The 27957-nt window shown below is 33.8% G+C and overlaps 1 protein-coding gene across 5 annotated transcripts in view; it reads left to right on the forward strand.

Annotated features, from left to right (window-relative positions):
* Positions 1–27957, forward strand: part of kl-2 (dynein heavy chain 2, axonemal kl-2) — a 564598-nt gene that overhangs the window by 358474 nt on the left and 178167 nt on the right. For all 5 annotated transcript variants that reach the window (XR_014132735.1, XM_081769103.1, XM_081769086.1 and 2 more), the window contains 3 exons: positions 11727–11869; positions 15312–15471; positions 20330–20475. Coding sequence is in view for 4 of the 5 variants with exons in the window: in XM_081769103.1 (XP_081625229.1) it covers positions 11727–11869; positions 15312–15471; positions 20330–20475 (449 nt within the window). In the remaining variant the exon portion in view is untranslated. The remainder of the gene's footprint in view (positions 1–11726; positions 11870–15311; positions 15472–20329; positions 20476–27957) is intronic.

Here is a 27957-nt window from a genome sequence, read left to right on the forward strand (position 1 = left end):
TAGGCTCATCAAATATATAGAATAATTAACTTTTATTCTCAAAATTCCACGGATAGTAATCTTTATGTTGTCATAGCAACATAAAACAAACAATTATCTGTAGTTATAGCTATTCCATTTTATGAACATCAACCTATCTCAGCATATTCTCTACGTTTTCTTCTTCTTCTTTTTAACATATTGTGCACTTTTAAGCACCGCTGCCCAAAATAGCTATAATTAAAAATGGAAATAATTTATAGATCAGGTATACAATCTCATTGTATATGTGGCTCCCGACGAGGACTTCTTAAATTGATTCCAATTGAAGAAAGAATCCTGGACCGTTACATATCTTACATACGTGATTACCTTACTTTCCGAATAGCCCTCACAAATATAAATTATAATACATGTATATATATTAATTTCATTTTCTCTCAGCAATAATCTTACATTCATTTAATAATCAATTTCATTTTAATTTTATATTATCGTCGAAGAGAACTTATTCAAAATACGATCCTTTTGCTGATTATTTAGGTCCTAAAATAGATTCTTTAATTTAATATCATCGGAGCTCATAGACAAATTAAATTAAGGTATATTGAAATATTACATAACGTATTTCTTCCATTTGGACATAATTAAGATAATTATTAAATACTTCGAAAACACAATATTGATAAGTAAAGCGAATTACAAAGAAATCATAACAATACTCAAAGTGAAACAAAACAAAATTTGATTAATATCATTACCAGAAATAACACAAATAAAGAAATTGTCTTAGTAAGAATCGGCAAAGTTTATGTGAGTTAGAACACAATATAACATGCTTTATTTATTAAGGCAATATCTTATTACTGTAACTATCATTTATATTATCTGTATAGAATTCAAACAAAGTACAAATTACAAATGAAATCATAATAGTATTCAAAGTGATAATAAACGAGAATTAATTAACTATGTTTTGACGGACGCCATAACTTTAGCTTAAGTTACGTCACCAAAGAATTCGGTTAGGTTGCGTTGAGTGGCGCAATTTTGAGTACCGTTCTGTATACTGTGAATTCTTCCAAATCTTTGGTTTCTAATTTGAGAATTTCTGCAACCTATGGAATTGTTACGAAATCGATTTCGAGAAAAATTAGATGTACTGTTTGCCTGATTTCTAAATGTTGTGCGATTACTATTTCTGTTTCTTCTGAAATTGGGTTCGGTTCTATTATCGGTATAATTAAATCTATAATTACTTCTTATATTAGGATTCCACTCTTCCTGCACATTGATATTTCGGACTGGAATATGATAGCTTAACTTCGGTTATTATTAGTTTGGTTTCGATTAGTATTACTTTGCACCATTGATTGATTTTCAAAATTTTGCGCTATCATAATTAGATGATTGAAATCAATGCATTGTGCAGAAATCAATATTTGCTGCAACCTAAATAATAATAATAATAATAATAATAATAATAATAATAATAATAATAATAATAATAATAATAATAATAAAGAATTTTATTGTCGTTAAGCTATACATAGCAATAGACAACGTCAAAATGTGATACAATATTGATAAGTAGGTATAAATAAATAATGATATATAACTAAATTAATGATGAAATGACATTACAAAATAAACTACAATAACAATATGCATTTTAAATGAAAGCTCAACTCGAGATTACAAAATACGTTATACTTCTATTGAACAATTAAAATACTCCTGTAAAGAATAAAAGGGCGTTGCAACTAACCAATTGTATAGCTTACTTTTAAATCTATCTATATGTTCATATTTTAGTGATGCAGGCAACTTGTTATACAGTTTTATTCCAATTGTCTCAAAGTAAGCCAATCTGACAGTTATCAGGAACATGATTTTTTAATTGTTTTAGCAGATATATTACTCTTGAGAGTCTTCCAGAAATATAATTAATATGCTGTTCCCACGATAACTTGTCAATATATATATATCTAGAAACTTTACACATGTTGAGTTATTCTCAACAGGCACTTCTTTTAGACTAAAAGTCATATGTTGAGTTTTGTTCTCGTTAAGTAAAAAAACATTAGCCTTAAACCAAATCACAACCTGATCCCATGCATTTTCAGTTATAGAATTAAGTCTACTAAGATCAGGACTAGTATTTAGGAAAATTGTATCGTCAGCATATAGCAGCGTTTCCCAACCGGTGTGCCGCGGCGCACTGGTGTGCCGTGAATGAGCCGCTGGTGTGCCGCGAAGAATCGAAACAAAATTATTAATTTTATAGCAATCAAATTGCAAAACGTAGGGAAAAAACTGTATATTTCTATTTCACATTACTATGAATATACAATTTTAAGTTTCATACCGGGTTACTGTTCTGTACATTTCTAATGTTGAAAAAAGTATTTGTTATCATTGTTATGACCATTATTGCTTCTTTATTATTGGAGACTATTTCGTAACTTGAAAATTTAAAATATCGTTAAATCCTTTCGACAAATTACCTACATTTGTGTTTTAAAAGTAAAAGAGATTTGTTTGTTCGTTCGTTATTTAGTGATCTTCCTTCTTAGTAAAAGGTTGGATACAGTTTTTAAAAAGAAAGAGTATTTTTGAAAACCTGAGTGCAATATTTCATTGCAATTGTTTTCTATTTTTAAATTAAAATGAAAAATAAGCATAATAATTTACCACGGGGGAAAACCAGTGATAGAGCTTTCTTCTCTTTGAGAAGGAGATCAATAATCACAGAAAAAATACCCCTGTGTTTTATATTTACAAATAATAATATCTATAAGTGTGCCGCGAGAATCCAAGTAACACCCGTAGTGTGCCGCAAGTTGAAAAAGGTTGGGAAATGCTGGCATATAGTATAGAGTAAGCAGATAAAAAGTAAGGTAGATCATTTATCATTAGTAAAAATAAAAGTGGCCCAAGTACTGAACCTTGGGGTACTCCATATTTAACTGATGCAATACCAGATTTATTGTTATTTACAAAAACAATTTGTTTACGGTTTTCTAAGTAAGACTTGAATAATCTAAAACTTAAACCCTTGATACCGTAGTACGCTAATTTTTTAAAGAGAATTGTGTGTTCAACGCAATCAAAGGCTTTGCTTAAATCACAAAATGTTGCCTGAACAAAATCCTTGTTTTCAAAGCCTCTAATAACCTTCTTTACTAACGAATCGATCGCTCCAACAGTAGATCTACGCTTTATAAAACCAAACTGTGAATCACTAATTACGTTATACTTATCAAGACAATCACGTAACTGCATATGTATCACAGTTTCAAGAATTTTTGAGAAGACTGGTACCAGAGAAATTGGTCGATAACTAGATGGACAATTTTCGGGACCCTTTTTATATACAGGCACAACTCGTGATAATTTTAAAACTTCGGGGAAGATTCCCTGTGTTAGACATTGGTTAATGCAATGGATAAGCGACAGAACAATACAATCAATAACTTTTTTAATTAGATTACTCGACAATCCATAAACATTAACACTGTTTGAACACATGAAGTTATTTACAATGTTGAGAACTACTTGGGGAGATATATTTCTGAATACAAAACTATCGTGTATAGGATTTACAGATTGTTTTATTAGATTGACTGCTGTTACAGGCTTGTCAATATTATTGTGTACTTCATCTACAGAGTTCACGAAATAATTACTAAAATCTTCTGGATTGGGGTAAAGGCAGTCCCGATTACTCTTAACTATAGAATTAATTACAGTCCAAGCTTGTTTACACTTATTAACAGACGATTCGATTTTTGCTGAGTTATACTGCTTTTTCGCTTCATTAATAGCTTGCTTATATGTATTCCTAGCTTTCAGATAGACTGACCTAGTTACTTCATTTTTCTCTCTCTTATATTTGTTTAAATGTAACATCGCCTCACACTTCATTGAGTAAAGTTGAGGGGTATACAACGTGGAATTATTTTCTATATGTGGCTTTTTAAGTAGGCTCTGATTAACTTTACAAATTCTTTGTGGGATGAAGATGTCAAAGTTATAAAGAAATAAATTCAAGAAAAGTTCAAACAGTGCATTAGAGTCATTGTAATTCGACAGCAATTCAAACCAATTCATGTTGCACAGTGAATTCTTAAACTCAGATATTTTACCCTCAGTGATTGGCCTAGAGACAACTATTTTACATTCTGTGGACAAGATATCAACCTCCATACTTAATAGTGCGTTATCCAATTGTATCCATACACAATCGTGATCAGAAAAAGGAAATATTGATACATCACAATGAGTTTGACATAAATTGAAATTTATAAATATGTTATCAAGACTATGCTAAACCTCTTGTTGGCTTCATATTTGTAATACTATAATTAAATTGCCTTAACATTTTTTTTTAATTCATCTACACTGTTCTTTGTTGTTGTTACGTCAAAATCAGAGTTTAGATCACCACCTATGATTATCTTAAAATTTCTGGATTGATGCTATGATTCGTGATTCCTGTTGGTAGGGATTAATTCTGATCAATTTTGGGATCATACTGTCTATTTCGAACCAAAGCGTCACTGAATCTGAAATGGGGATGATTGTGAGACTGTTTCAAATGATTATATTTTACGTATCTGGTTTTCCGGCGATGAAATGAATACGGTCTTCTTTCTTCTTTCCCGGCGCTAGAAGCATTATCCTCCCTCTCAGTACAATTTTCCGGTATATCACTTTCTTCCAAATCTAACCTTCGTTCATTCGGCCTATGGTCCTTATTGCTGATTTGATCAGGATTATCATTTATGGTAATGATCCTTTCCTTGATAGTGTTTATTTCTTTTTGTAATGCTTTAATTTGATTACTATGCTCACTAACTTGGGTTTCAACCACCTCCACTGAACTTTGTACAATTGTAAATTGGTGTAAAATTTGTTCCATTCCACAGTCTGTTCGTTCCAGTTTAGTGTTCAATTGCTGCGTAATTTGTTCAAATTTGTTATCCATTTGCTAAAACTAGTATTCATCTGTTGTGTTTGCTGAGTCAGTTGCTGTGTTTGGTGTGTCAATTGCTCAAATTTAGTATTCATTTGCTGTGACAAAGATTGACCTAGCTGTTTTATAAGGTCAGCCATATTCGTTGATGTATCCGATCCTGGTGTTCCAACATCACCCACTTCATCATTATTACTTTCGACTCTGGGTAACTCCATTTTGATATTCCTATAAATTTTCCTTTTACTTCTCAGTAAAGTGTACTCCGTGTTGACAGTTATTTATGAGCTTGTTTACTTTACTTCACACAAATCTCAAGGTTTCCTAGGCGGAACCACCATCTAAATATATATAACGTTATTTATGTTTATTACATATATTTTGCCCACAGTACGAGTAAGTCAACACGATTCGGTACTTTAATTTATATACTTAATTGCAAAAACTAACCATTGCATACCTTGGAAATTAGGCTCATCAAATATGTAGAATAATTACTTTTATTCTCAAAATTCCATGAATAATAATCTTTATGTTGTCATAGCAACATAAAACAAACAATTATCTGCAGTTATAGCTATTACCATTTTATGAACATCAATCTATCTCAGCATATCTTCTACAGTTTTCTTCTTCTTCTTTTTAACATATTGTGCACTTTTAAGCACCGTTACCCAAAATAGCTACAATTAAAAATGGAAATAATTTATAGATGAGATATACAATCTCGTTGTAACTGGCGTATCGGGAGCTTTCTAAACCTAGTGGCCGTCACGTCTTTTATTCACGTGACTTCCTAGTTTTGCCTCACGACGGTGGGTGGACGTCGAAAATTGTGGGAGCACCGACCGAGAATTGAACCCGGAACCACGCGGACATGAATCCAATAATCTAACCACTAGACTGCGTGTCCCCATATATGTATATATGCGAGGAAAAATAGAAAAGTCTTCGCTTATTTTTTTTCGAGCGTATAATACATCTTAAAACAAAATCGAACTATACGAGCAATAGGGTAGACATTTCTTGGAATGGCCCCTAAATAACTTCTGTCTTGTTTTTTTCACCGCATGGGGCTGTTATCAGTTGCCAGAGATGACCAGAGTGTTCAGGACGTCCACGCCATATGAGCAGTAAATTGTTATTCATTTTCTATGGTGTATAAGGCACACAGCCACAGATATTCACAGGGAAATGGAGTCGGTGTGTGGGGACAAGTGTTTAGTAGTAAAAGTGTGCAGCGGTGGTGTAAAGACTTTGAAAGTGGACGAGAAAATGCCCAGGACAACGAGCGATCGGGCCGACCACCTTTTTTGCTGACATCAGTGACCATTACGCATGTTGATGAAATAGTGAAAGCTAATCGACGTGTTCATCTGAAGAACATTGCCAGGGAGTTTGACATTTCCTATGTAGTGTTTATGACATTCTACACAATTCATTGGGATACCGCAAGGTGTCTTTAATGGATTTCTAATTTTCTTAACGATGTCAACAAGTGCAAGAGAATAGTCGTGTCACTTAACCATTTGCAACATTACGCTAGGAGGGCGACAGTTTCCTGGATCTCATTGTCACTGGCGACGAAATGAGGATACTAATATTTACACTTAGTGTCGAACTGGGCGCCCCGGCCGGAAGAGTAGTTTAGGGTCCCCGCGGTAGGAGTCGTCTACATCCTTTAAAATACGGGATCATCTTTTTCTCAGAATTCCGTCACGGTGTCCCAAAAATGTTTTACGGAATGCTAAAATGTCCCGTATTTTGTTTATAGAATACAAACTACTGGATCAATAGTTGTTAAATCAGGTCAGTCAACAAAAAACTAACAATAGCTCATTGTTTCTCCCACAAAGTCGTTTAATTTCTACTACCTTCAAGTGACGGACATATAATATAGACAATAACTATTTTAGTTCAACTAATTTAGCATTTAGTTGTAGTAGCAACATAAATAACCGAAGATAGAAATACATTATTCCAAAAGCGACTTTTTTTGGTATTCAGGATACAAAAAACAATGGTTTTCGCATATCAATTAGAATTTTTCTTATCACATATGCAATTATGTGTAAAAACTAAATATTTTAAATGAAAATATTGTTTAGAATACGAAATAAAAATCTGATAATAAGTTCAACGATAATAACGAAACTTTTTTACATTTTCTATAATTGACTGTTACAATTATAGAAACAAAACAGCTCGAATCAAAACAGCAAAGCATGGTATGGAAACATCCCGGCACGCCAGTATTAAAGCAATTCCGAACATCATCGACAGGTAAACTGATACTCACAGTGTTCTAGGACAGTTGGGGACCACTCCTACTGGATTTCCAGGTGAAATCATCAGCACAGAATGTTACTGTCGCACAATCTTCCATCTGCGAATAGTCATTAGGAATAAATGTCAGAATATTCGGGATGATGATGTGGCTTTCTTTCATGACAACGAAAAACGGTATGTGACGAACAAAACAATCGCGAAACTTCACTCTTAAGGTGGGAGATTGTGGAACATTCCCCTTTCAACTCCTTTGCCCCCAATGATTACAATCTTTTTGGCTCATTGAAGAAGTTCCTGGCAGGATAGAGGTTCACGAACGACACCGAAGCAGTGACACTTCCGACACTTCAGTAGCAGTTCGTGATCATGAGTTCGCCAGTTGTACATAAAAAAAAAGGGGGGGGGTAAAGGGTGGGCACGAAAAAATATTAGGGTCTCGGTCGCCTCTTCTCGCCCACCTGTAGCGCCGCCACTGAATCTGCAGCTTCTCTACCTACTCATTTTGACCTGCAAAGACAGTGGCAACTTGTATTCAATACGTGTTTATACAATTTGACGTAACACAACAACAAAGAAAGAAAGATCAAATTATGCTTGACAGATAGTACACAACACGCTGTAAAATCCGTGCAGGAATAAATTATCGGTTACCACGTAGTTTAAAAGTTCTTAAACTTTCCGGAGAGACTTCTTATAATTGATTTTCACAGAGACACATTTGTTACGCTGGAATTAGCAATTAAATTAATATTATGACTTCTTTTCGTTTTAAGAATATGTAAAGTATATTCATGTTTTAAAATACTCTTCTCTATTAGGAACTCTTTATCCTTATCTTTAACCAGTATTACAGTAAATAAGTACTTTCCTTACGTTTCTGAATTCTACACATGAAAACTGTGACTATAAAACTTTTTTTTTTAAAGTTACAAAGGCAGTGGTTAATTTAATCTAATAAAATTCATTCCTTTGAAGCACCGCATATAGAAACATACCAAAGGGTAACCTCATAACCACTAAAAAACTTAAAAAGATTTCATTTATACTATTTTTGAACAGTAGTGAATGACAAAATCGTTTTTTTTTTTTTTTGTTACTATTAATTGCATGTTTTATTTAATTTTTATGGGCATTATAGCATCTAAAGATTTATTTTAAGTTAATGTAGAAAATTTCGTTTATATAAAGAGATCCAAATTATTTTACATCTCTAAAGAAAAGTAAAACATGAAATTCGTCCGTGTTTCTTAATCCGAATTTTAAAGACTGTGTGTGTGTAGTTTTATGATATTGAATGATGCTGAAAATTGCGTTATTATTATTATTATTATTATTATTATTATTATTATTATTATTATTATTATTATTATTATTATTATTATTATTATTATTATTAAAAATTATATTCTAAAGGTGACTAGTTATCTTTGTATCTTCAAATTGCCAAGGCTGATTGGTGTAATATATTGTTAAGTAACGATCTCAATTTAGCAGCTTGTAAACTAGAGAAAGTTATTAAATTTGCGATGGAATGTAATATTCCTAAATCTAGGCCTAAAAAATCTAAATTTCCCATATGGTATTAAAAAAAATGATCTTTTTATTGAAAATAAAAAATCTGGCTCATAAAAAATACAAAACTTCTCAATGTGAAAATGATTATGTATTCTTTTCTAATTGTAGAAGAGCTTTCAAAACGCAATTAAATGTGGACAGACAAATTCATTTTAGTAAAATTGAAAATGATCTCACAATAGCTCCTGAAAAATTTTGGAAATATGTAAATGGCCTTAAAAATAAGGTAATATCTGGTATTATTGACAACGAAGTTTTGTTGACCGATGATAGTATGTTGGCTGAAAAGTTTACCAACTATTTTTCGTCTGTCTTTCAGACTTTCTCGGTTAGTGTTATTAATAATCAATGTTCATTTCAAGAATTTGGTCAAGTTAAACCCCCAGAAATTACTCCTCAACATGTATTGGAAGCAATCAGAACTTTAAAGATTAAATCGTCATGTGGGTTAGACGGAATTCCAGCTTTTAATATTAAAGGAATAGGTGAAATAATCGCACTAATATTGTCTTCTTTGTTTAACTGGAGTCTATCCACTTGTAAATATCCTGATGTATGGAAATTGGTTTCTATAACACCCATACCTAAAACTAGTGGAACGTCTATTAATAATTTCCGACCAATCTCTGTAATGAAGGTAATTCCGAAAATTTTTGAGAAAATAATTTATAAATATGTTTATAATAAAGTGAAGAATGATATAAATATAAACCAACATGGATTTATGGCTGGTAAAAGTGTAATAACTAATTTAACAAGTCTTATGCATTATACCCTTCCAGTTATTTGGGCGGGTGGTCAAGTTGATGCCATTTACTTGGATTTTGCAAGGGCATTTGATAAATTACCATACCATTTACTGATAAACAAACTAAAAAGATATAACCTGCCTAACTGTGTTATTGATTGGTTGACTTCATATTTAAATGGTAGGAAATTTGTCGTAAAATATAAAGGGAAACTATCTGCTATTCATAGTAATACCTCGGGGGTACCCCAGGGTTCTAATCTTGGTCCACTATTGTTTTTGCTGTATATTAATGACATTTGTGTTGATTTGACTTGTAAATATCTGTTATATGCTGACGATATTAAAATTTTCAGTCAAATTAAATCCAAACAAAATCAAGATACTTTGCAAAAAAAAAAAAAAAAAAAAAAAAAATATTATAGTCAAGTGGTCCGAAGAGAATTCCCTACCCCTGAACTTTAATAAAACGCAAGGAATAACTTCGAGGAAAATTAACCCTTCCATCTACAAATACAGGATAGGAAATCAACATATCCAATTCGTTAAGCATGTTAGAGATTTAGGAGTAATATTAGATGAAAAATTGCTTTTTCAGAAAAATCTTCAGGTTGTTATCTCCAAAGCTAGGAGGAATTTAACAATGATTAAATGGATATGTCGAAATTTTACAAATATTAACACCTGCAAAATTCTCTATATGTGCAATGTCAGGTCTCATCTTGAATATTGTACGGTAATTTAGAACAGTGAAGCAAAATATTTTAATTCTTCAATAGAATCAGTTCAAAATTCATTCCTAGCCTGGTTAAAATGGAAGTTTAAAGAAAAAGGAGGGGCGAGCTTGTCAGACATAAGGGTGGATCTTAATCTTACCCCTCTGTCTGACAGGCGTCGGCTCTTTGACTTGAAATTTTTTCATGTAATTCTGCATGGGGATTTTGTTCTGGAGAACTTTTTTTCTTTAAAAATTCCTCACAGAAACATCAAGAAATTTGTTCCGTTTATTAGTAAATATCTAATTAGTAAATATCTAACTAGGTCTTCTATATATAAAAGTATAGAAACAGCTAATAAATTTTATCCAGTTCTGGATTTGTTTCATAAGAATTTCAAGAAGGTGCGTGAATTTTTTTTTTTTTTTAATTTTTTAAAATAAATTATGAAATGTCTTAACGTCATTAGGCTAGCAACTAATTCTCTTAATTTGGTTTTGTATTCTTCGGAATATTGAATGGATTTGTTTTATATATATATATTTTATTTTTTTAAAAGTCAAATTGTAAGAATTTTTAATTATGAACAGATACACATGTTTGTTTCTTATTTTTATTATATTTCTGGATGTCACTTAGTAAAAAGATTGTAAGGTGCCATTTGAAAGATTCTTATTTTTTTGTTAGGTTTTTTTTTTTTTTTGTTCACTCGTCTTCATTTTCCTATCATCTTTTTTTTCTTCTATTCTTAATTCCTTCTCTACTACATATACTGCATTAAATAATAATAATAATAATGAAAACGATAAGAGAGAAAACTAGGTCATGGATATTTTTATTTGTGTCATATGACTTTTTTATGCTTATTTTTTTTCTTCGTCATTATTATTATTAGCCTTGTTAATCCGTGTATTTTACCGAAGCATTCAACTAGGAAAATTTATTCTCATATTGTATAAACAGCTACAAAGTGTATTTTTGATTTTTTCTCTTTTATTATTTTGTAAACTGTTACAACTACATGGTTAATAATAATTTATTTTTGAATTTCACTTTGTATATTAATCCTATATGCTATACCATTTTTATATATGCATGTAAATCATGCTTCTTTTTCACTATTGTTATTATTGTATTTGTAACAGATGCTGCATGTTTTTGTTATTTTTTCAACAAATATATTATCTTTTTCATCCATTTTTGTATAATCAGTTGTATGATGTTATTCTATTTGCATGCGCCCTATGTAAAACATTTTTTTTTCTTGTAAGGGGCACTTGTGACTGTATTGCTGTCTGCTTCTAATAACATATTTCAAACATTATTATTATTATTATTATTATTATTATTATTATTATTATTATTATTATTATTATTATTATTATTATTATTATTATTATTATTATTATTATTTAATGTATCCGTTTTCTTAAAATTTCAGATGAAAGGAAGATTAGCAGATATTGCTGCCAAAGACGGTATAAATTTGACTACAACAGAACAAATTTTTTCCTATTTCATTGATAGAGCAAGAGGAAATTTACATGTTGCTTTGTGTTTGAGTCCAATAGGGGAACCATTTAGGTGAGTGAGCAATTTTGTATTCGGGAGAGTACACTTACATATACACAATGGAATTTTATGCCCACAAACTATGGTATGAATTAGTATCGAAAGTCTTATAGAACGGTTGTGTTCGTCTGTTTGTTGACATGTATGAGAGCAAAAACGGATATCGAGAAGCAGTTTTTTTTTTTTTTTTTTTAATCTAGTTAACGCACCAAGAATAGATTCCATTACCGCCGTTAACCCTGTATTTAAACCGAAAGTGGTGGGAATTTTCGGTTTCAACGTTGATCGCCATAAAATGAAAACGGAAATAGCGACAATCGGTATCCTGGAATCAATTCAACGTCTCAAAAAAAAAAAAAAAAAAAAAAAAAAAAAAAAAAAAAAAAAAAAAAAAAAACACAGTCTTCACCCGCATCCGTATACGAAAACCGGAAGTGTTAGAATTCTACTTCTTTCAATTTCAATAATGTCCATAGGGGAAAAATGATAAGAAATAGAGAGAAACAGTTTCTTGGATCCAATCAGCTCCTCAACATTAGATTCCGTCTCACCCGTTAATCATCTATTCAAACCTGAAGTTCCATAAATGAACCATTTCCGATCTCAGTGTTCATAGTCATAGAGTCATAATATTAATAAGTAGTGACAAGGGTCTTGTGAAGTCGATTGAGCGTTCCAAGAACAGATTTTGCGTGCTCGGTTAACACTGTTCAAAGCGGAAGTGGTAAAAATAAATCGGAATTTGGATTTGACCGACATCGGAAGTGTCACTGTTCATCTCAGCGACCCCGAAAACTACGGATTCGGCACTAATAACGGTAATTTTCGATTATTTGTTTATCTCTCCTCTACCAAGTTGCGGGGCAAGATTTGGATTTAAACGGTATCACAAGGATCACTTTTCATCTCAGCGACCTAGAAAACTATGGATTTGACACTAATATCGGTCATTTTGGATCATTTTTAAATATCTCACCCCTCACCCTCATCTAAGTTGCACTGCCAAAGTGAAATGATAAAAACCATCGCAGGCCCGAACCTCATTTATGTGGCAGATTTGATCGAGATCGGAGTGATTCAAGAGTTATGAAGTCACAAACATAGTCACTTTCATTTATATATATATAAAGGGTGTTTCAAAACAACAACGACAACGTTTGGAGGTGATTTCTGACACCAAGATAAGACAGAAAGGTCCATAGCTCCAATACTATGGGATCTACCGTAGTCGGATTAAGACTTCACTTAGGAACTAGTACGTGCCCTATCCAAATATCCATGTTTCAGAATCCTGCGATTCTTCCGCAACAATTTTTATAGAAGTAGTTACTGAATATTTCATATATCCCCGGAGCCAAACTCCCTCTATAAAAATTTTTGCGTGAGTACCTTAGGATTCTGAAACATATATGTTTGAATAGCGCACATATTAATTCCTAAGTGAAGTCTTAACCCGACTACGACAAGTACCATAGTATTGGAGCTATGAACGCTTAAAGTTCATTTTTTCATATTTTTGGCAGCCTATAACTCCGAAATGACGGATTTCAGCACCTAGGTTGGTCTATATTTTTTTTGTCTTATCTTGGTGTCAGGAATCACCTCGCAAATGTTGTCGGTGTTGTTTTGAAACACCATGTATACATAGATTTTCATAGAACAAATGCAGTAGTAGATAGATTGTTTTAATCGATTCTACATCTGTAGAGATAATACATTTCTCCCTACTAAAACCGAAGCGGTAGAAATTTACTACCATTTCCGGCTCCAATATTAATTTTCGTAGACCAAGAAGGTAAGAGATAGCGAGAAATGGCTTTTTGATATGGCTTCAGTGTCCCAAGAATAAATTTAATTTCGATCTCTATCACTCTATTTAGATCAGAAGTGGTGGAAATCTACAGATTATGAATTCAACGCTGAATCACCATAATCTACAAGCGGTAATGGATAGCGATAAGGAGTTATATATATATATATATATATATATATATATATATATGGGAGGTGATTTCTGACACCAAGATAAGATAAAAAGTGTAGACTAACCTGGATGCACAAATATTTTCTTTTGGAGTTATAAGGCTGCCGAAAACATAGAAAAAATGAAATTTAAAAGTCCATAGCTCCAATACTATGGGACCTACCGTAGCCGAGCCAAAACTTCACTTAGGAACTAATATGTGCCCTATCCAAATATCCAAGTTTCAGAATCCTGCGGCTCTTTCGCAACAATTTTTATAGAGGTAGTTGGTGAGTACTTCAAATTATATACCCGTAGTCAAACTTCCTTTATAAAAATTGTTGCCTGAGTACCTTAGTATTCTAAAACATATATATATTGATATTGTTGGGTATGTGTAGGAAAAAAAAAAAACAGAATTGTATTTCTACTTAGTCCGCTTAGGAATTTTACACTTCTAGTGGCAAAAATGGAACTACTTTCCAAAGTCAAAGTCCAAAAAGTTGAACCTATTTCCTTACGTCCCTTAGATTTCCTCTCAAGGGAAATTTGTTTTGCTTCCATTCTGTAACAGAGCAATGTGTGTACTCTCTAATAAAAATAGACCATCTGGATATTGCCTCCAAGTAAATACTTAGGTGGTATCTAGATAACAATCATAATATGCAAAGAAAAAAAGATAAAAGTAAATACTGGCATAATACATGGTATGAGATTAAAGTCTGTGGAAAATACACCAACAGAACAGTAAGAGAAACAAACGGAACAAGTCATGCGCTCTTGCTCTACTGGATTACGTAATGGATTCGTGTGCTAATATTTGTTATTAACATGGGTTCGTATCCTGGCTAGACAAGTGTTTTTTGTTTGTTTGTTTGTTTTTGTTTTTTGTAAATAAAGAATCTGTATCTTATTGACAAAGAACATTTATATTTGAATGAAAGAAATTTATAAATATATATCATAGCTATGTAATATAGTACATTAGAACATATAGTATATATAATAAAAAATCGCAACTCCTCCTCCTTCTGTCTTTGACGTTTACTCCGGCGTGGAAATCATATTGGATTCCTGGTGGGAGCCCATGTGGTTCGGATTCCACGTTAAATAATATGTACAACTTTGGTGTTAAAAGGGACACTAAAGCTCAATACAGTATAGTCTAATGTTACTCTTGAACAGCAGGCAATTATCCTCCCCCTTGAATTTGTGACGTATGTACTTTGTAATAGATATTGCAATAATATACTAATGAAAAACGTGTATGTATATCGGAGAGTCTTGCCACCCCCCACCCCTTCCCAAGCAAAACCAGAAATGACTACTGCAGGCGAGGGAAATCATTGTATAAGAAAATAAATGGTCACTAAATTCTATCAATCTAACGAAAGTGTCCTTTCTGTGTACACGAATAGATCAAGATTATTCAAAATGCTATTTTAGTTTTTATTATTATATTTTAACTCATTCTATTTTTGTTTTAAACAGAGATCGAATGCGCCAATATCCAGCTTTCGTTAATTGTGCAACGATTGATTGGTTTTCGGAGTGGCCCGTAGAGGCATTGCTGGAAGTAGCACAGAAATATCTCGAGGATGTGCGTCTACTAGAAATACCTGATGATACAAAGGAACAGAAAGATGCTAAGGTAACCATTACTAGTAAGTTAACTTCGGGGGAAGACTGGAGGGGGGATCGTACAATTACTTTCTAACAGAGTCTGGCCATAAGAATCCATCAGTGACTATAAAAACGAGGACTTTTCTCATCACTGAATTGTTTTTGAGATACGTGAGGTTGAGTAAAACATGAAAAAATTCGGGATTTCTTTCGGACTGGGGCCTTCTAAAATGAAACACTTTAAAATCCGAATAAATATAGTTTCTCTCTGGCTGCTTTCTGAATTTAGAGGGTTTTAAGAAACCAGTATTTGTAAACATTTGAGAATGTTAACATAAATATACTTGTTTTCTCCACTACTCCGATTCAAAAACCGAACATTTATTTAATTTTGTTTTATTTTCGGCGGGGGGAAGGTAATGTTTTATAACTTTACATCTATGTAGCACTGAATTTGTAAGTAATAATACTACATAAATAGGAAAAAAAAAACAAGATGATTACTGTAACGACGAAGAACCATTTTTAGAAACTACCGTTGGTCAATTAGATGCTAATGATATGACTAATAGCATCTCAATTTTTCAGGTGAGCTAATATTGTAAAATGTCATTATTAAAAATTACCAAATGTCTTTGCGTGTTATCATCTTCCACCGTTCTTCTCCGACTTCACTATGTATGTTCAATTCGTACTAACAAAATTGCATTTTTTTCTAAAAATGTATTTCTAAATTGTCATCACATTCTATTATTTTCCTCTGCAATAGACAGTAATTGTGCATAAAATATTCTGAGTACATGTCTCGTGTTAAATGGGTATGCATGATCTTGCTCAACTTCATTGTGTCTTATTTGTCCTGTAGGATACTTCGGGAGTAATTTCCGTTTAAGGAAAGTTACCTTGAAGGTTTGACCGTTTTCTGGTTGGCATTACTAAAAGTATGTAAATATTAAATGTAAATAAAAACAGCAATAATTACTATAGAAATTCCCATGAAGAAAAATTCTAATTTTTGTATTAGCCATATGCACCCACGAGACAATTTGGTGGTCAATTATTACAAACATGATAATCATATCACCAACTTGATATAAAATATGTGCCCCGGCCATGCATAAAATCACAAAAATCTGTTCATGAGTTTGGCTGCAATGAGCGAACAGATAGACACCATTTAACTTTTAATTAAATAAATTCTCTCACAGTATGTGAAATATATTTAGGAAATTTCATAGATTGAACTATATCTGTAAGTAGGGTTTTTAAATAGTTTAATGTGATTTTGATTTTAAGTTTTTTTTATTCCCTCGATTTTTGTAACTAAGCAAGTTCATTATCAGTTTTCATTTCTAAAGTGAAGCAAACTTCATTCTTTGCTGATTATTTTGTTGTGTAGTAAATTATGGTTAGAAATTGTTTCTATAATCCTGTTTATTCAATTCAGACTGTAATATTTTTAATTTTCCTCGACAGAATGAAATGGAATTAAACCATTTTGAAAGTGCCTCATGACGGGTTTTAGTGGAAAACGAAATTTGGAATTACTTCGAAATTGAATGCAGTCATTTAGGTTTAGGGACAAGTCCTTAGAAGAAAGAAAGAAAGAAGAAAAAAAAAAAAAACGTTTCAAAACGCACCACGATGAAGAGTGTGGAAACATTGCGTATTTTATAGTGGGATATATGGAAAGCTGTCACTCATTGCTGTTTTTTTTAACAGATTCCATATGCTAGGAGGCTGATTTCAACATATGATTTGCAGTAATTTCTTTTGCAAATAATAATTACAAACCAGAATGATAACTTTTCTCGTTTGCTCACAAATTACGTTCTAAGAAGTGCAAATCGCCCCACTTTTTAAGAGACTAACCTTCATTGCCGATTTTTTTTAGGTACCTTATGTTCATGTCAGGAGGTCGATCCCAACGTATGGCGTACAATAATGTCCTTTGCAAATACTAATTGCAAACCAGAATGGTAACCAATCTCGTTTGCGCAAAAATAGCATTGCAAAAAAGTGCAAATTACGATATTATCTATGAGACTAACCCTCATTGCCAACTTCTTTAGGTATCTTATGTTCATGCCAGGGAGCTGATTCCAACGTATGGTGCACACTAACGTTTTCTGCAAATTATACTTGCAAACCAGAAGGGTAGCCGCACAAATAACATTAAAAAAGTGTTTTCAAGATTGATCCGCATTGCTGAGTTTTCTTAGGTATCATGTTCACTCTAGGGGCTGATTCCAATATATGGTGTACTTTAATGTTCTCTGCAAATAATATTTACAAACCAGAATAGTAGCCGTTTTCGTTTGCGCACGAATGACATTTCAAAAAATTGTTATTGGGTCTGTTATCATGTTGCCTTATCTGAAATACCACTATAATTTCGTCAGTTCAATAACTCTTTTTTAGCTTTTTTTATTATTATAGCAATCGTGACTTGTCATTAATTAAATAATTCAATTTCAGCCAAACAGGATTGGAGTGTGGGTGCTGGAGCTGCGCCCAATTGTAGGATTTTAAGTTGGAAATCAGAAATGCAATATTTACTTCTGTCCTGTTATAAATTCTCACTATTTGAGTGGAATTACATTATTTTGATTTAGCAGTCACAGAAAAGTTTTTTTTTTTTTTTTTTTTTTTTTCAGTTCATAATTTCTATTTTGCATGCGTTGATGTTCATGCCCAATGAGCTCATATATAATGAATGTAGACCCTTTATTTAATAAAAGTTCTGAGGCACAGAGAAAAAGAAAAAAATATTTCCTGGTGTGAAATGGCAACGTTAATATTTATTATCTACTATTTCAGTTTGCTCATTTTACGACAATGTTGAGGTCAACATTTTCATAACATCAACTTACAGCTAATTCAGGAAAGTATGTGGCTTCATCAATTAAAGTGTGTAACTAAAATAACCCCCAACACTGAATTCCGACCACCTTTCCTTGTTTTCCAAATCAATATATCATAGTAGTAGGCAGATTCCTGGGATGAACCGATAGTTGGTAAGAAAAGTAGCAAACTGAATTAGTGTACATCATACGTCGAAATCAGCTTTCTAGCATAAACGTAAGATACCTAAAATAAATTGGCAATAAGGGTTAGTCTCATAGAAGGTGACGCGATTTGCAGTTTTTTTTCTTCTTTTTTTTTCCCAAAATTATTTGCACGCAAATGATGACATTCACCATTTTGGTTTGCAGTTATTATTTGCAGAGAACATCATTGTACATCATACGTTGGAATCACCACAAGTATGAACATAAGGTACCAAAAAATTTCGTCAGTCTCATAGAAAGTGTTACAATTTGCACTTCTTACAATATAATTTATGCACAAACGAGAAAGGTCACCATTCTGCTTTGCAACTGTTATTTGCAGAGGATATTAGTATACATTATACGTTGAAAACAGCTTCCTGGCGTGAACATAAGGTACTGTAACTGATTGGTTTTGAACTGGTCCTCGGCTTGAGCCTCTGAAGGATGACCTATAATTGTGGATACATTTCCACTTATTTCTTACCCGTTATTTCGGAATCCTGAAAATTTATACATGCAACATAATACGACTACGGAATACCTCCAACCATATAGATATATTACCTAGACAACGAAAATTATTGGCGATTTCAGTTTAAAAATATCTATAAAACATAGGCACAACCTCAAAATGAAAAAAATAAAATAAAATAAAATAAAATAAAATAATGACTTTGTATGAAATGCCATTCATATCATGATTCACTTATAAAATTTCACGTTTTCACTGTTCACACTTTTACACACTATACTCTAAGGGGAAAGGGGGAGGGAGCAGCAGTTTCAAGGAATTTTCTCCTGGCGAAGATGATGATATAGATAGGAATTTACCCATAATCTATATTCTTGAGGTGCTATTTACTTCTGAATTCACAGTGCATCATAGTCAAACAATCATTGTACTATAATCCAATCATAGTATGAAATTTTCGTTGTACACACACAATCTTCGACATAAGAAAACAACCAGTCGAGGTTGCTTTTTCGAGTTATAGATGCGCGCTGAAAGCTAAGAGAGCGGTTTCTTATGGTGGCTGATGCGTTGTTCTTCCAACGAAAGATTGGCAGTAGTTCGTTTAAATACTCAAGGTGAACAAATGCAATTGCGTATATAAAGCATTGTTTTGGTTCAGATAAATTTCAATTACCAATATTGTCGATTGGTGTCTGCCTGTCTTGGCTACACCTGATAAAAGTAGAATTAAAATGAATGAAAAAAAAAAAAAAAAAGCTTTGTTCTGTTAGCTACTACAACTGAAGGGAATTGGTTTTCCATCTATGTTCACTAACATACAGAGTTTTTTTTTTTTTTTCCTTTTGAGCATACAAAATATATTAAAATGGATTTTTCCTTAAGTTGTTTTATATAGTCGGCGACAAAAGAATATATGTAACCGGAAGCGGTTGTAGTACCTAAGAAATTTCGGTGGTGTGTGATAACGTATCACTATAATATTTGTAATGTTTCTGCACTTCTCAGCGTAGTGCTTCTTGCAATCCGGAAATTTCTGTTTATTTCAAAGGAATTGTCTCCAAATCTACGTGATTGCACCTAATTCTCGAATTAATACCAAATTTCATTTTCCACCAAAAAATGTCACGGATTCCTTTATTAAAGATTTAGTTATATACTGTATATTTAAAATGTGATTATTGTTTTATTGTGCTTTCATCGCTATGTTCTTCGAACATTCTTCAATAATAGGAAAATTTTTGTGAATAGTCGGTTATAAGTAGTTATATACGAAGTTAACAGCGAACGTACTTGTGGTAATAAAGATTAATGTTAAAAGTATGTATTTTCAGTAAAAGTTGTTATACTTTTTATTGTAGGTTAAAATAAAGAATTCTGTAGCTTCAATTTTCGCCAATATTCATCGTTCAGTATGTGAATATTCTCGACGCATGCTTCTTGAAATGAAGCGTCATAATTATGTCACTCCTGTGAACTATTTTGAGCTTGTTTCAGGATACAAAGGGTAAGCTTGATAGTATTATTTTTACTTCTATTGTGTATACAATATATTTTCTTTTTTTCTTAAGTTTAACGCCGCACGTGTACGCTTCGAGGCTAAGGGAGACGGTGATCATAATGAACGAAATTGTTGAATGAAGAAAGAGGAGGAAACAGGAAAACCCTGAGAAATCTCGTGGATTCATTGTTTACCCACTACAAAACCCACTTCGCGTAAGCTGGGATCGAATCAGAGACCGTACCCACCAGAGTTGAGCGCTCTATGACTGAGCCATCACGATTCTTGAATACAGTGATGTATACAGATAGATATCAATTTAGTGGAAACATCTTTAAAAAAGTGCAACTTACGAGATTAATATTGTGTTGTGGCACCTTGTGTTTTCCTCGATACATGTCGGTCTGATAAGACGCAAACATTGCTAAATTATGACAAACGTCTGTTAATGCTATTGTAAATTTAACATAATTTGAAATCATGTAAACCTAAATAGCTACATACTTTTCCTCCGAGTATCTCAAACACTTGTATATTTGTACTTAGTGGTAAATTAATAATTTTTATTGTAATAGTTACTTAATACACTTTTGCTTTCAGCCAGGGAAGAATATATATACAGGTGTATCAGACCACCCGTCCCAGAAATTTTTTCAGCTTGTAGTGCACGTAGACATTTCAAACAAAAAATTGAATTACCAAATTGTATGTGAAGAATCAAATAGTGATGCTTCCATATCCAGTGGCGTAGCGGGAATACTACTGCGGGGGTCGACTCAAAATTTCAAATGGAAAGTAGCATCAATTTCGATTTCTTTGGAAGATTATTGAAAAAGAAACAACTTTTACAGGAAATATTTTTCGTTAAATTCTACGGTTTGGCATCGACGTGTGTTACTTTTTCTTGAATTATAGCTTCAGAACAACAGTTTTATAGTTGGCAATGACTTCAAAAGAACACCAGGTAACACATGTTCTATCAAATAATACTGTTGAAAACTCTTTACAGCATTCAGTACCAAATGTTACGACATATCTCGTGCACGTATCAACAAACGAAAACATTATTGCAGACAATGCGTAGTTTAAGTTCCGGGGTCAGAACCAATTTAAAGGAGGAAAATAGAGAAAAGCACTCTTTGGTTTTAAGTCAAACTACGTATGAAACAATTTTGGATATAAAGTCTCAGCAATAAAGCATCCAAAGAAAACCAAAAATTTCAAACTCATTGCATGTCGGAACTCATTGCACAAATAATTGTTCAAGAAGAGTACAAATAAATAAACTGAAAATAATAAATAAAATTAATAACGTGAACGGCAAGTTCTGAACATTCTTATCAATATATCGCACTTGGCCCTAAAAAAAACTCTAAATAAATATTCAAAGGATTATCCAGCACCTGCGATACAAATGCGAATGCGTACGGGGACATTTTTAATTGCTCCATCATGTCGTCCCTTGTAGTAGGACGCCCTTGGTAAACCAGCTCCTTGACACGTCCCCAAAAGAAAAAATCGAGCGGAGTCAAGTCTGAAGAACGAGGTGGCCAGGAAACCGGTCTCCCCTTCCGATCCATCTGTTTGGGAAAAACGAGCAACAGTTCGTCTAGCAACTCTCGCAGAATGAGCAGGGCAACCGTCTTATTGTAGCCATAGCATTTCACGATTTGTTAGTGGAACGTCTTCCAAGAGCTCACAAAGAACATCTCACGAAAAAGTTGCGTACCCTACCCCTGTTAATGCACTTTCGAAGAAATGGGGACCAATATTATTATCTTACTATACCACACCAGACATTTAGACTCCAGATATGTTGATTGTCAGCTTCACGTACCCAGTGAGGATTCTCGCTGGACCAGTAGTGAGCGTTGTGAATGTTAACGTCTCCATTACTCTTCAAAGTCGCCTCATCCGTCCATAGAATATTCTGGTGGGAACATGGGTTACTGGCGCTCATCCACTGACGAAACCCCAGACGGTTATAGAAATCTTGTTCTCGAAGTTCCTGATGCAGATGAACATGGTAAAAATGGAACGCATTATTGTGCAAAATCCTCCAAACCGTCATGTGGCTAATAGCAGCATCTCCGGCTAATCGTCTTGTCGAGGTTGGTTGATCCATATGGACTGCGACAAGAAGGTCGGGAGACAGTTTATCCTGCACACTGCACCTGATCTGCTGACTTTTGTTGTGGTGAGGAGGGACGTGCCCAGTCCTCTGCACACGAAGTATCAAGAACCGAAATACTTTTCTCAACTGGCAAGCACGATCGGGAAACTGTTCACCATACAGCCGCGCGCCTTGCTATGATTCTGCCGACATTCACTCAACACCTATAATATATCAAAAGCTTCGATATTCGAAAATATCGTATTGGTTCCCTCAGGTACACGCAATAATAGGCAATAGGAATGAAATCAACATTCAACTATTTATCTCTTAACTACAGTCAACACATATTCAACTGTTTTATATCGGAACTTTTTCGTTTCTTTTTCCACTTCGTCATGTAGCACCAATTAACATGTCTTTTTCACCACTCATAACCATCATACGAAAATTTCTCCTTTCTCTCTCTTTTTACAGCTTTTTCTTTTTTCTTTATCTGCGTCTTCACCTGTGTCTCATTCTTTTTCTTCTTGACCCCTGTTTTCACTTGTGTTTGTTTTAATTCTTCAGACTTCCTTTCGTCATTCCTCCTTTTTGTGTCTTTTGCTTTCAATTCAACCTCTACTTCTTTTTTTTCTTCCTTGACTAATTCTTCCATATTTTCGCCTTCCCTTTTATCTTTACACATCTTTATTGTTCTACTATCTACTTTTCTGTATCGTTTTCCTTCTATGTTTCTTTCTTTCGTTACTTTATTTCCTACGCTCACCTGTTGACAATATTTGCTTTGGACTTCAGTTATTTCTATTCTGTCCTTCTATTATTGTTGATCTCGTAGTTATCTGCGGACTCATATTAAGATATTTCTTTTCTTCTATCGGGTTGTCGGAGTGGCGTCTACAGACCTGATTCCTCTGGCATAGATTTTCATGTTCAAGATTCTCGTATTTTACCTCTGAATTTCTTTTTTCTGACTAAATTCTATTAATTACCAATGGACATATTTTCTTCTCTGTATTGGCTACCTGAATAGAGCTTAATATAAAATTTCCTTTGAATTAAAGATTTATTGCCTTCTACATTCGTATTTGTTTCTATCTCATCTAATGCTTCTTTAAATTCATTAAGGATTAAGGTCTTGTCTTCCATCTGAATGTCTTCATCAGATAATTCATTGATTCTTCTTTTGTATCTATTCGTGTCCTTCTTTTGGACAATACTGTGCAAAAGGATTATAGTCGTTGCAATTCCTACATTGCGCACCCCTGGCTGGACATTGATATCTAAAATGTTGTTTTCCGCATGTTACACAACCATATTGATAACGTCCATATTTTACCTGTGACATTGTTTTTGAACAAAGCCTATTGCTTTTATGTACAGTGCTTTGTCTTGGTACGATTTTTGTATCTTTCGTTGATCTGTTGCAGCATTCACTTGCAGCGAGAAAAAATGCTTTGTACATTGATTTAATAATGTGCATCGCATACATATAGCAAATCAGATAGAATTGATGGAAAAGGAAGTAACCGTATTTTATAAATTGGATTCAAGAGTGGAACAAGTGAATGCTGGAGCTCTGACTGCATTATTGACCTTTATTCGGCCCTAATTATCTGTTCCGTACTGGCTGCCTGTGGTGAACGGACCAAAAGTTTTGAAAACATGGTCAGGCCTGCATCAGGAATCATAAAACTCGTAGTGGCGTAACAAGACGGAAGGGGATGTACGGGGGCATCGCCTCCTCTAATTTCAGGTGGGAAATTTAATGTCGCCCAACTTTTTATTTTGCACAAATTAGTACTTAACTGAAGAGTCCAAAGTATTTTCCGATAGTAAATCTAGCAAGTTAAACATGTGAATATTAGTTCACATTCTTAGGAGAAAAGGGTGAGGGGAAGGGACCCAGGACATTTTAAAATATTGAGCTGTCTATTGGTAATAAGATGTAACATTGTTCCAAAATAAGCCTGAAATATTTATTTGGAATGTAAACTTTATTAACAAACCGAAGATATCGACATAAATGCAAAAACAATGAAATAAACTGACAATAAAAATCGCTACGTTTCACATATTTCGAATATTGGCGGGTACCACCGGACACGTAAGAAAAATAACTGCAGGTATGTACGCTAGTGCAGCTAAATACGCCAAGTGTTCAGAGCTTGGATCTTTCCGATGAAATCCTCTAGAATGCGCCTCCAATATGTGCCACGGTCTTGTACATGTCCGATTTGACGAACACTCCGGGAGACAGCGCTGAGACCACCACGATGCGACGTGCAGTGTGTTTGCGTCGGGAAGGCTCCGTGGAAGGACGTTATTATTTCACTAAAGATAAGAATCCGTTATTAGTACCGTGCTAACTTAGAACATTGCCGATTGTTTACAGCAATGTACACCTTATTTCGTGTCCATCTAGGAACACTTTGTTTTGTAAGTGCAATTTCAGTATTAGTGACTCCATGGGTACTAAATCAATACCAAGCATGGTGCAGCGAAATACGCGAGGGCTTGTACAGGACTGACTGCAGAAGACAAAGATGTTTTCATTTGTCTCACATGTTCCATGTAATATCGATGCAGTTTTTTAAAGATATAGTACAGTGACACTGTTTTTTTTTTTTTTATCATCTTATGGACTAAAACTTTTCAGTTTGGAACTTCCATTTCAAGTTTGGAAATTACAGTTTTTACATTTTATCTTTTTATCTTTATCTTGCACTTTGGTTAGGGTTTAACCATTCGTCCCGAAAAATCCGAGATCTTCACGGAATTGAGATCTACGTCCCGGCGTCCCGAAAATATTTCTCGGCACGATTAAATGTCCCGGATTTTAGCGAAGAAAAAAAGACGGAAATATTACAGTTTGCTTACAAGGGAATATAATATAACAAACTCCGCCAGAACATATTTCCAACGAATTAACCGTTCTATATGTTTTTTAAAAAAAGTATACAACGTGTGAACGGAAACATCATACCTTGAAGGAGCTGAAACAAACTCTGAAAAACACGAAACATAACAGATCCTGAGAAAAAAAAAAAAAAAATGCTTACCAAGGGGAGAGAGTAAATCATCTGCTTACGTTTGCTTAACTAGTGAGAAGGTCTAGTGAAATGAGTAAAAATGTGATAACGTAAAACTTGAACAACTCTATCTAATGGAAGAAAGTAAATTAGGATATAACACTTCTTTTCATTTTACGCATTTCAAAGATTCTCGTAATTTAGTAGCGTCCCAGATTTGCATTTTTGAAATATGGCAACCCTAATTTTGGTTATTCTATTTTTTGCTGTAGCCATCTTGCGTAGTAATATTTGAGTTCGTATAATACAGATGATGTAAGCAGTTGCAAGATTTATTACAAGTTTTAATAGTATTCTAGACTTCGCGTAATTAAATGCACGTGTTAGTAAATACGCCACTTTGTAACACTTTTTTCTTTTACCTTGGGTACAAAACAGAAGTGAGTCGCATCGTTGCAACATTTTCTTCTACACGCATAAAAGACTACTCTGCAACGCATATGTCTTGTTCTTTGTGTTTCATGAAAATTAAGGCCATAAAATATCAAACACCCTTAACTTGGCATATTTACCTGCACCTACCTTATTTGAAAAACATTATATTCTACACTTATAAGGAACAATAATAACACCTACTCAGCTGACAACGATCACATGTGTAATGGATATTTGTTAATTCGATAGGGGTGCAGTTTCATGAGCCTAGCCACCACAAGATTCACACTACACCCAGCCTTCATTGAACGTTTCATCACAAATTATGTGTTCAGTGGTGCTTTCCTGTTCGTCTGGCCATATTTTCTCTTTGTCGGTGTGGTGGTTCATTAGCTTCTTGCGACCTTCCTTTGGTAGTTCGTGTGCTGAAGTCACTTTTCTTTCAATTGTGATGTTTACCCCATAGGATGGAAATCCAAGTAGAGGAAGCATTACATTAGGTAGTCATTGATGGAATATTTCGCCCGAGTATTAACGACGAAACAAGTTATTACTAGAATAATAGCTTCTTTCATCGTTAACCACACGTAGGCAAAAATTCAAACAACAACCTTAAACTTATAAATAGAATAAAACTTCAGCATCATTTGAACTGAAAGAAAACAATAATTTGCTTGTACCAATATATATTGCACCATGTGTAACAGAATAAAGGACACGAGGCAACAATTTCAGGATCAGGATAACGCCAATGATACGTATAAAAGAAATTATATATTTAGTATTTAGTAGGATACTTAACGTTTGTACAAAATCACATTGGCAAAATTTTAACGATAACACGTATGGATGACATGTTCGCTTGTAAATATCAGTTGATACACACAAAATTCAAATATACTATGAATTGTTCTGAGCAGCGTGTGTACAGTGTTTGTCATCGAACGAAGTCTTAGCGCCCAATGCTGATTACGTCATGCAGCTTCTTTGTCCCTTCTGCTCACGTGAGTCCCACCTACTACAGTGACGTAAATACAGGTAGGGCTGTGATTGGCTGCTGGCGACAGCCAAGACCGTCGGCTACTATCGTCTGCTTCGCTGCTGATATATCCGTTGTGAGAACATACAACGATTAGTTACACTATGTGTGAAGAAGTATGATTAAATTGTCTGAGCTGGGCACACCAAAAATAATGCACAAATAAGTTTATTACACAATTTGCGTCTTGTATGGTAAAGATATTAGTATCGCACTCCCTCCCGTTCTGGTTCGCTTGCGATTTTCCGGTAGTGATGATAACTGTTTACTAATGGAGAGCTCTTTACTAGTTGATGGATGAGAAGATTTTGATTCCTCGGTCATATATGGAAAACGTGGATCCGCTGCAGACGACGAACAGGAAGTAGCTCCCTTTTCCACAACCGCTGCCGAAGTTGAAGGTTGTGGGTCTTCACAAGTAGGCCTAGTGTAACATCTTGCAACACTAATCACGTTTGCGGACAGATAGTCGGTTATCTGTGAATATCTGAGGGTTCAGTGAATATATTCCAGTGCACGCAAAATCAATTAAGGGCAATGTCCATGCAACACATCTTTCGGTATGCCTCTGAAACAAGTTGCGCTACATCGTATTCTGTTATCTAACTCCATTCTTGCACATCCACAGTGAACAAGCTTAATGGTATGCGCCTTTAAACGGTTTCATAAAACACCTGTCACTGGGTTGAGTCTTGTGAGTAGTATGTGGAGGAGCATTGAGCAGTAAATACTGTGATACTCGCATTTTGAATCACTTTCAGTTCTTTATGGCTGCCGTGCTCATAAACAATTAGCAAACTGAGTTCTGAGGGAAAGCATGAAAGAATTTCACAAGCGTGCAAAAATGTATCACACGTTATCCAACCAGT

The sequence above is a fragment of the Thermobia domestica genome, chromosome 1, assembly GCF_964235325.1.
Source record: "Thermobia domestica chromosome 1, izTheDome1.hap1.1, whole genome shotgun sequence".
NCBI classification, from domain to species: domain Eukaryota; kingdom Metazoa; phylum Arthropoda; class Insecta; order Zygentoma; family Lepismatidae; genus Thermobia; species Thermobia domestica.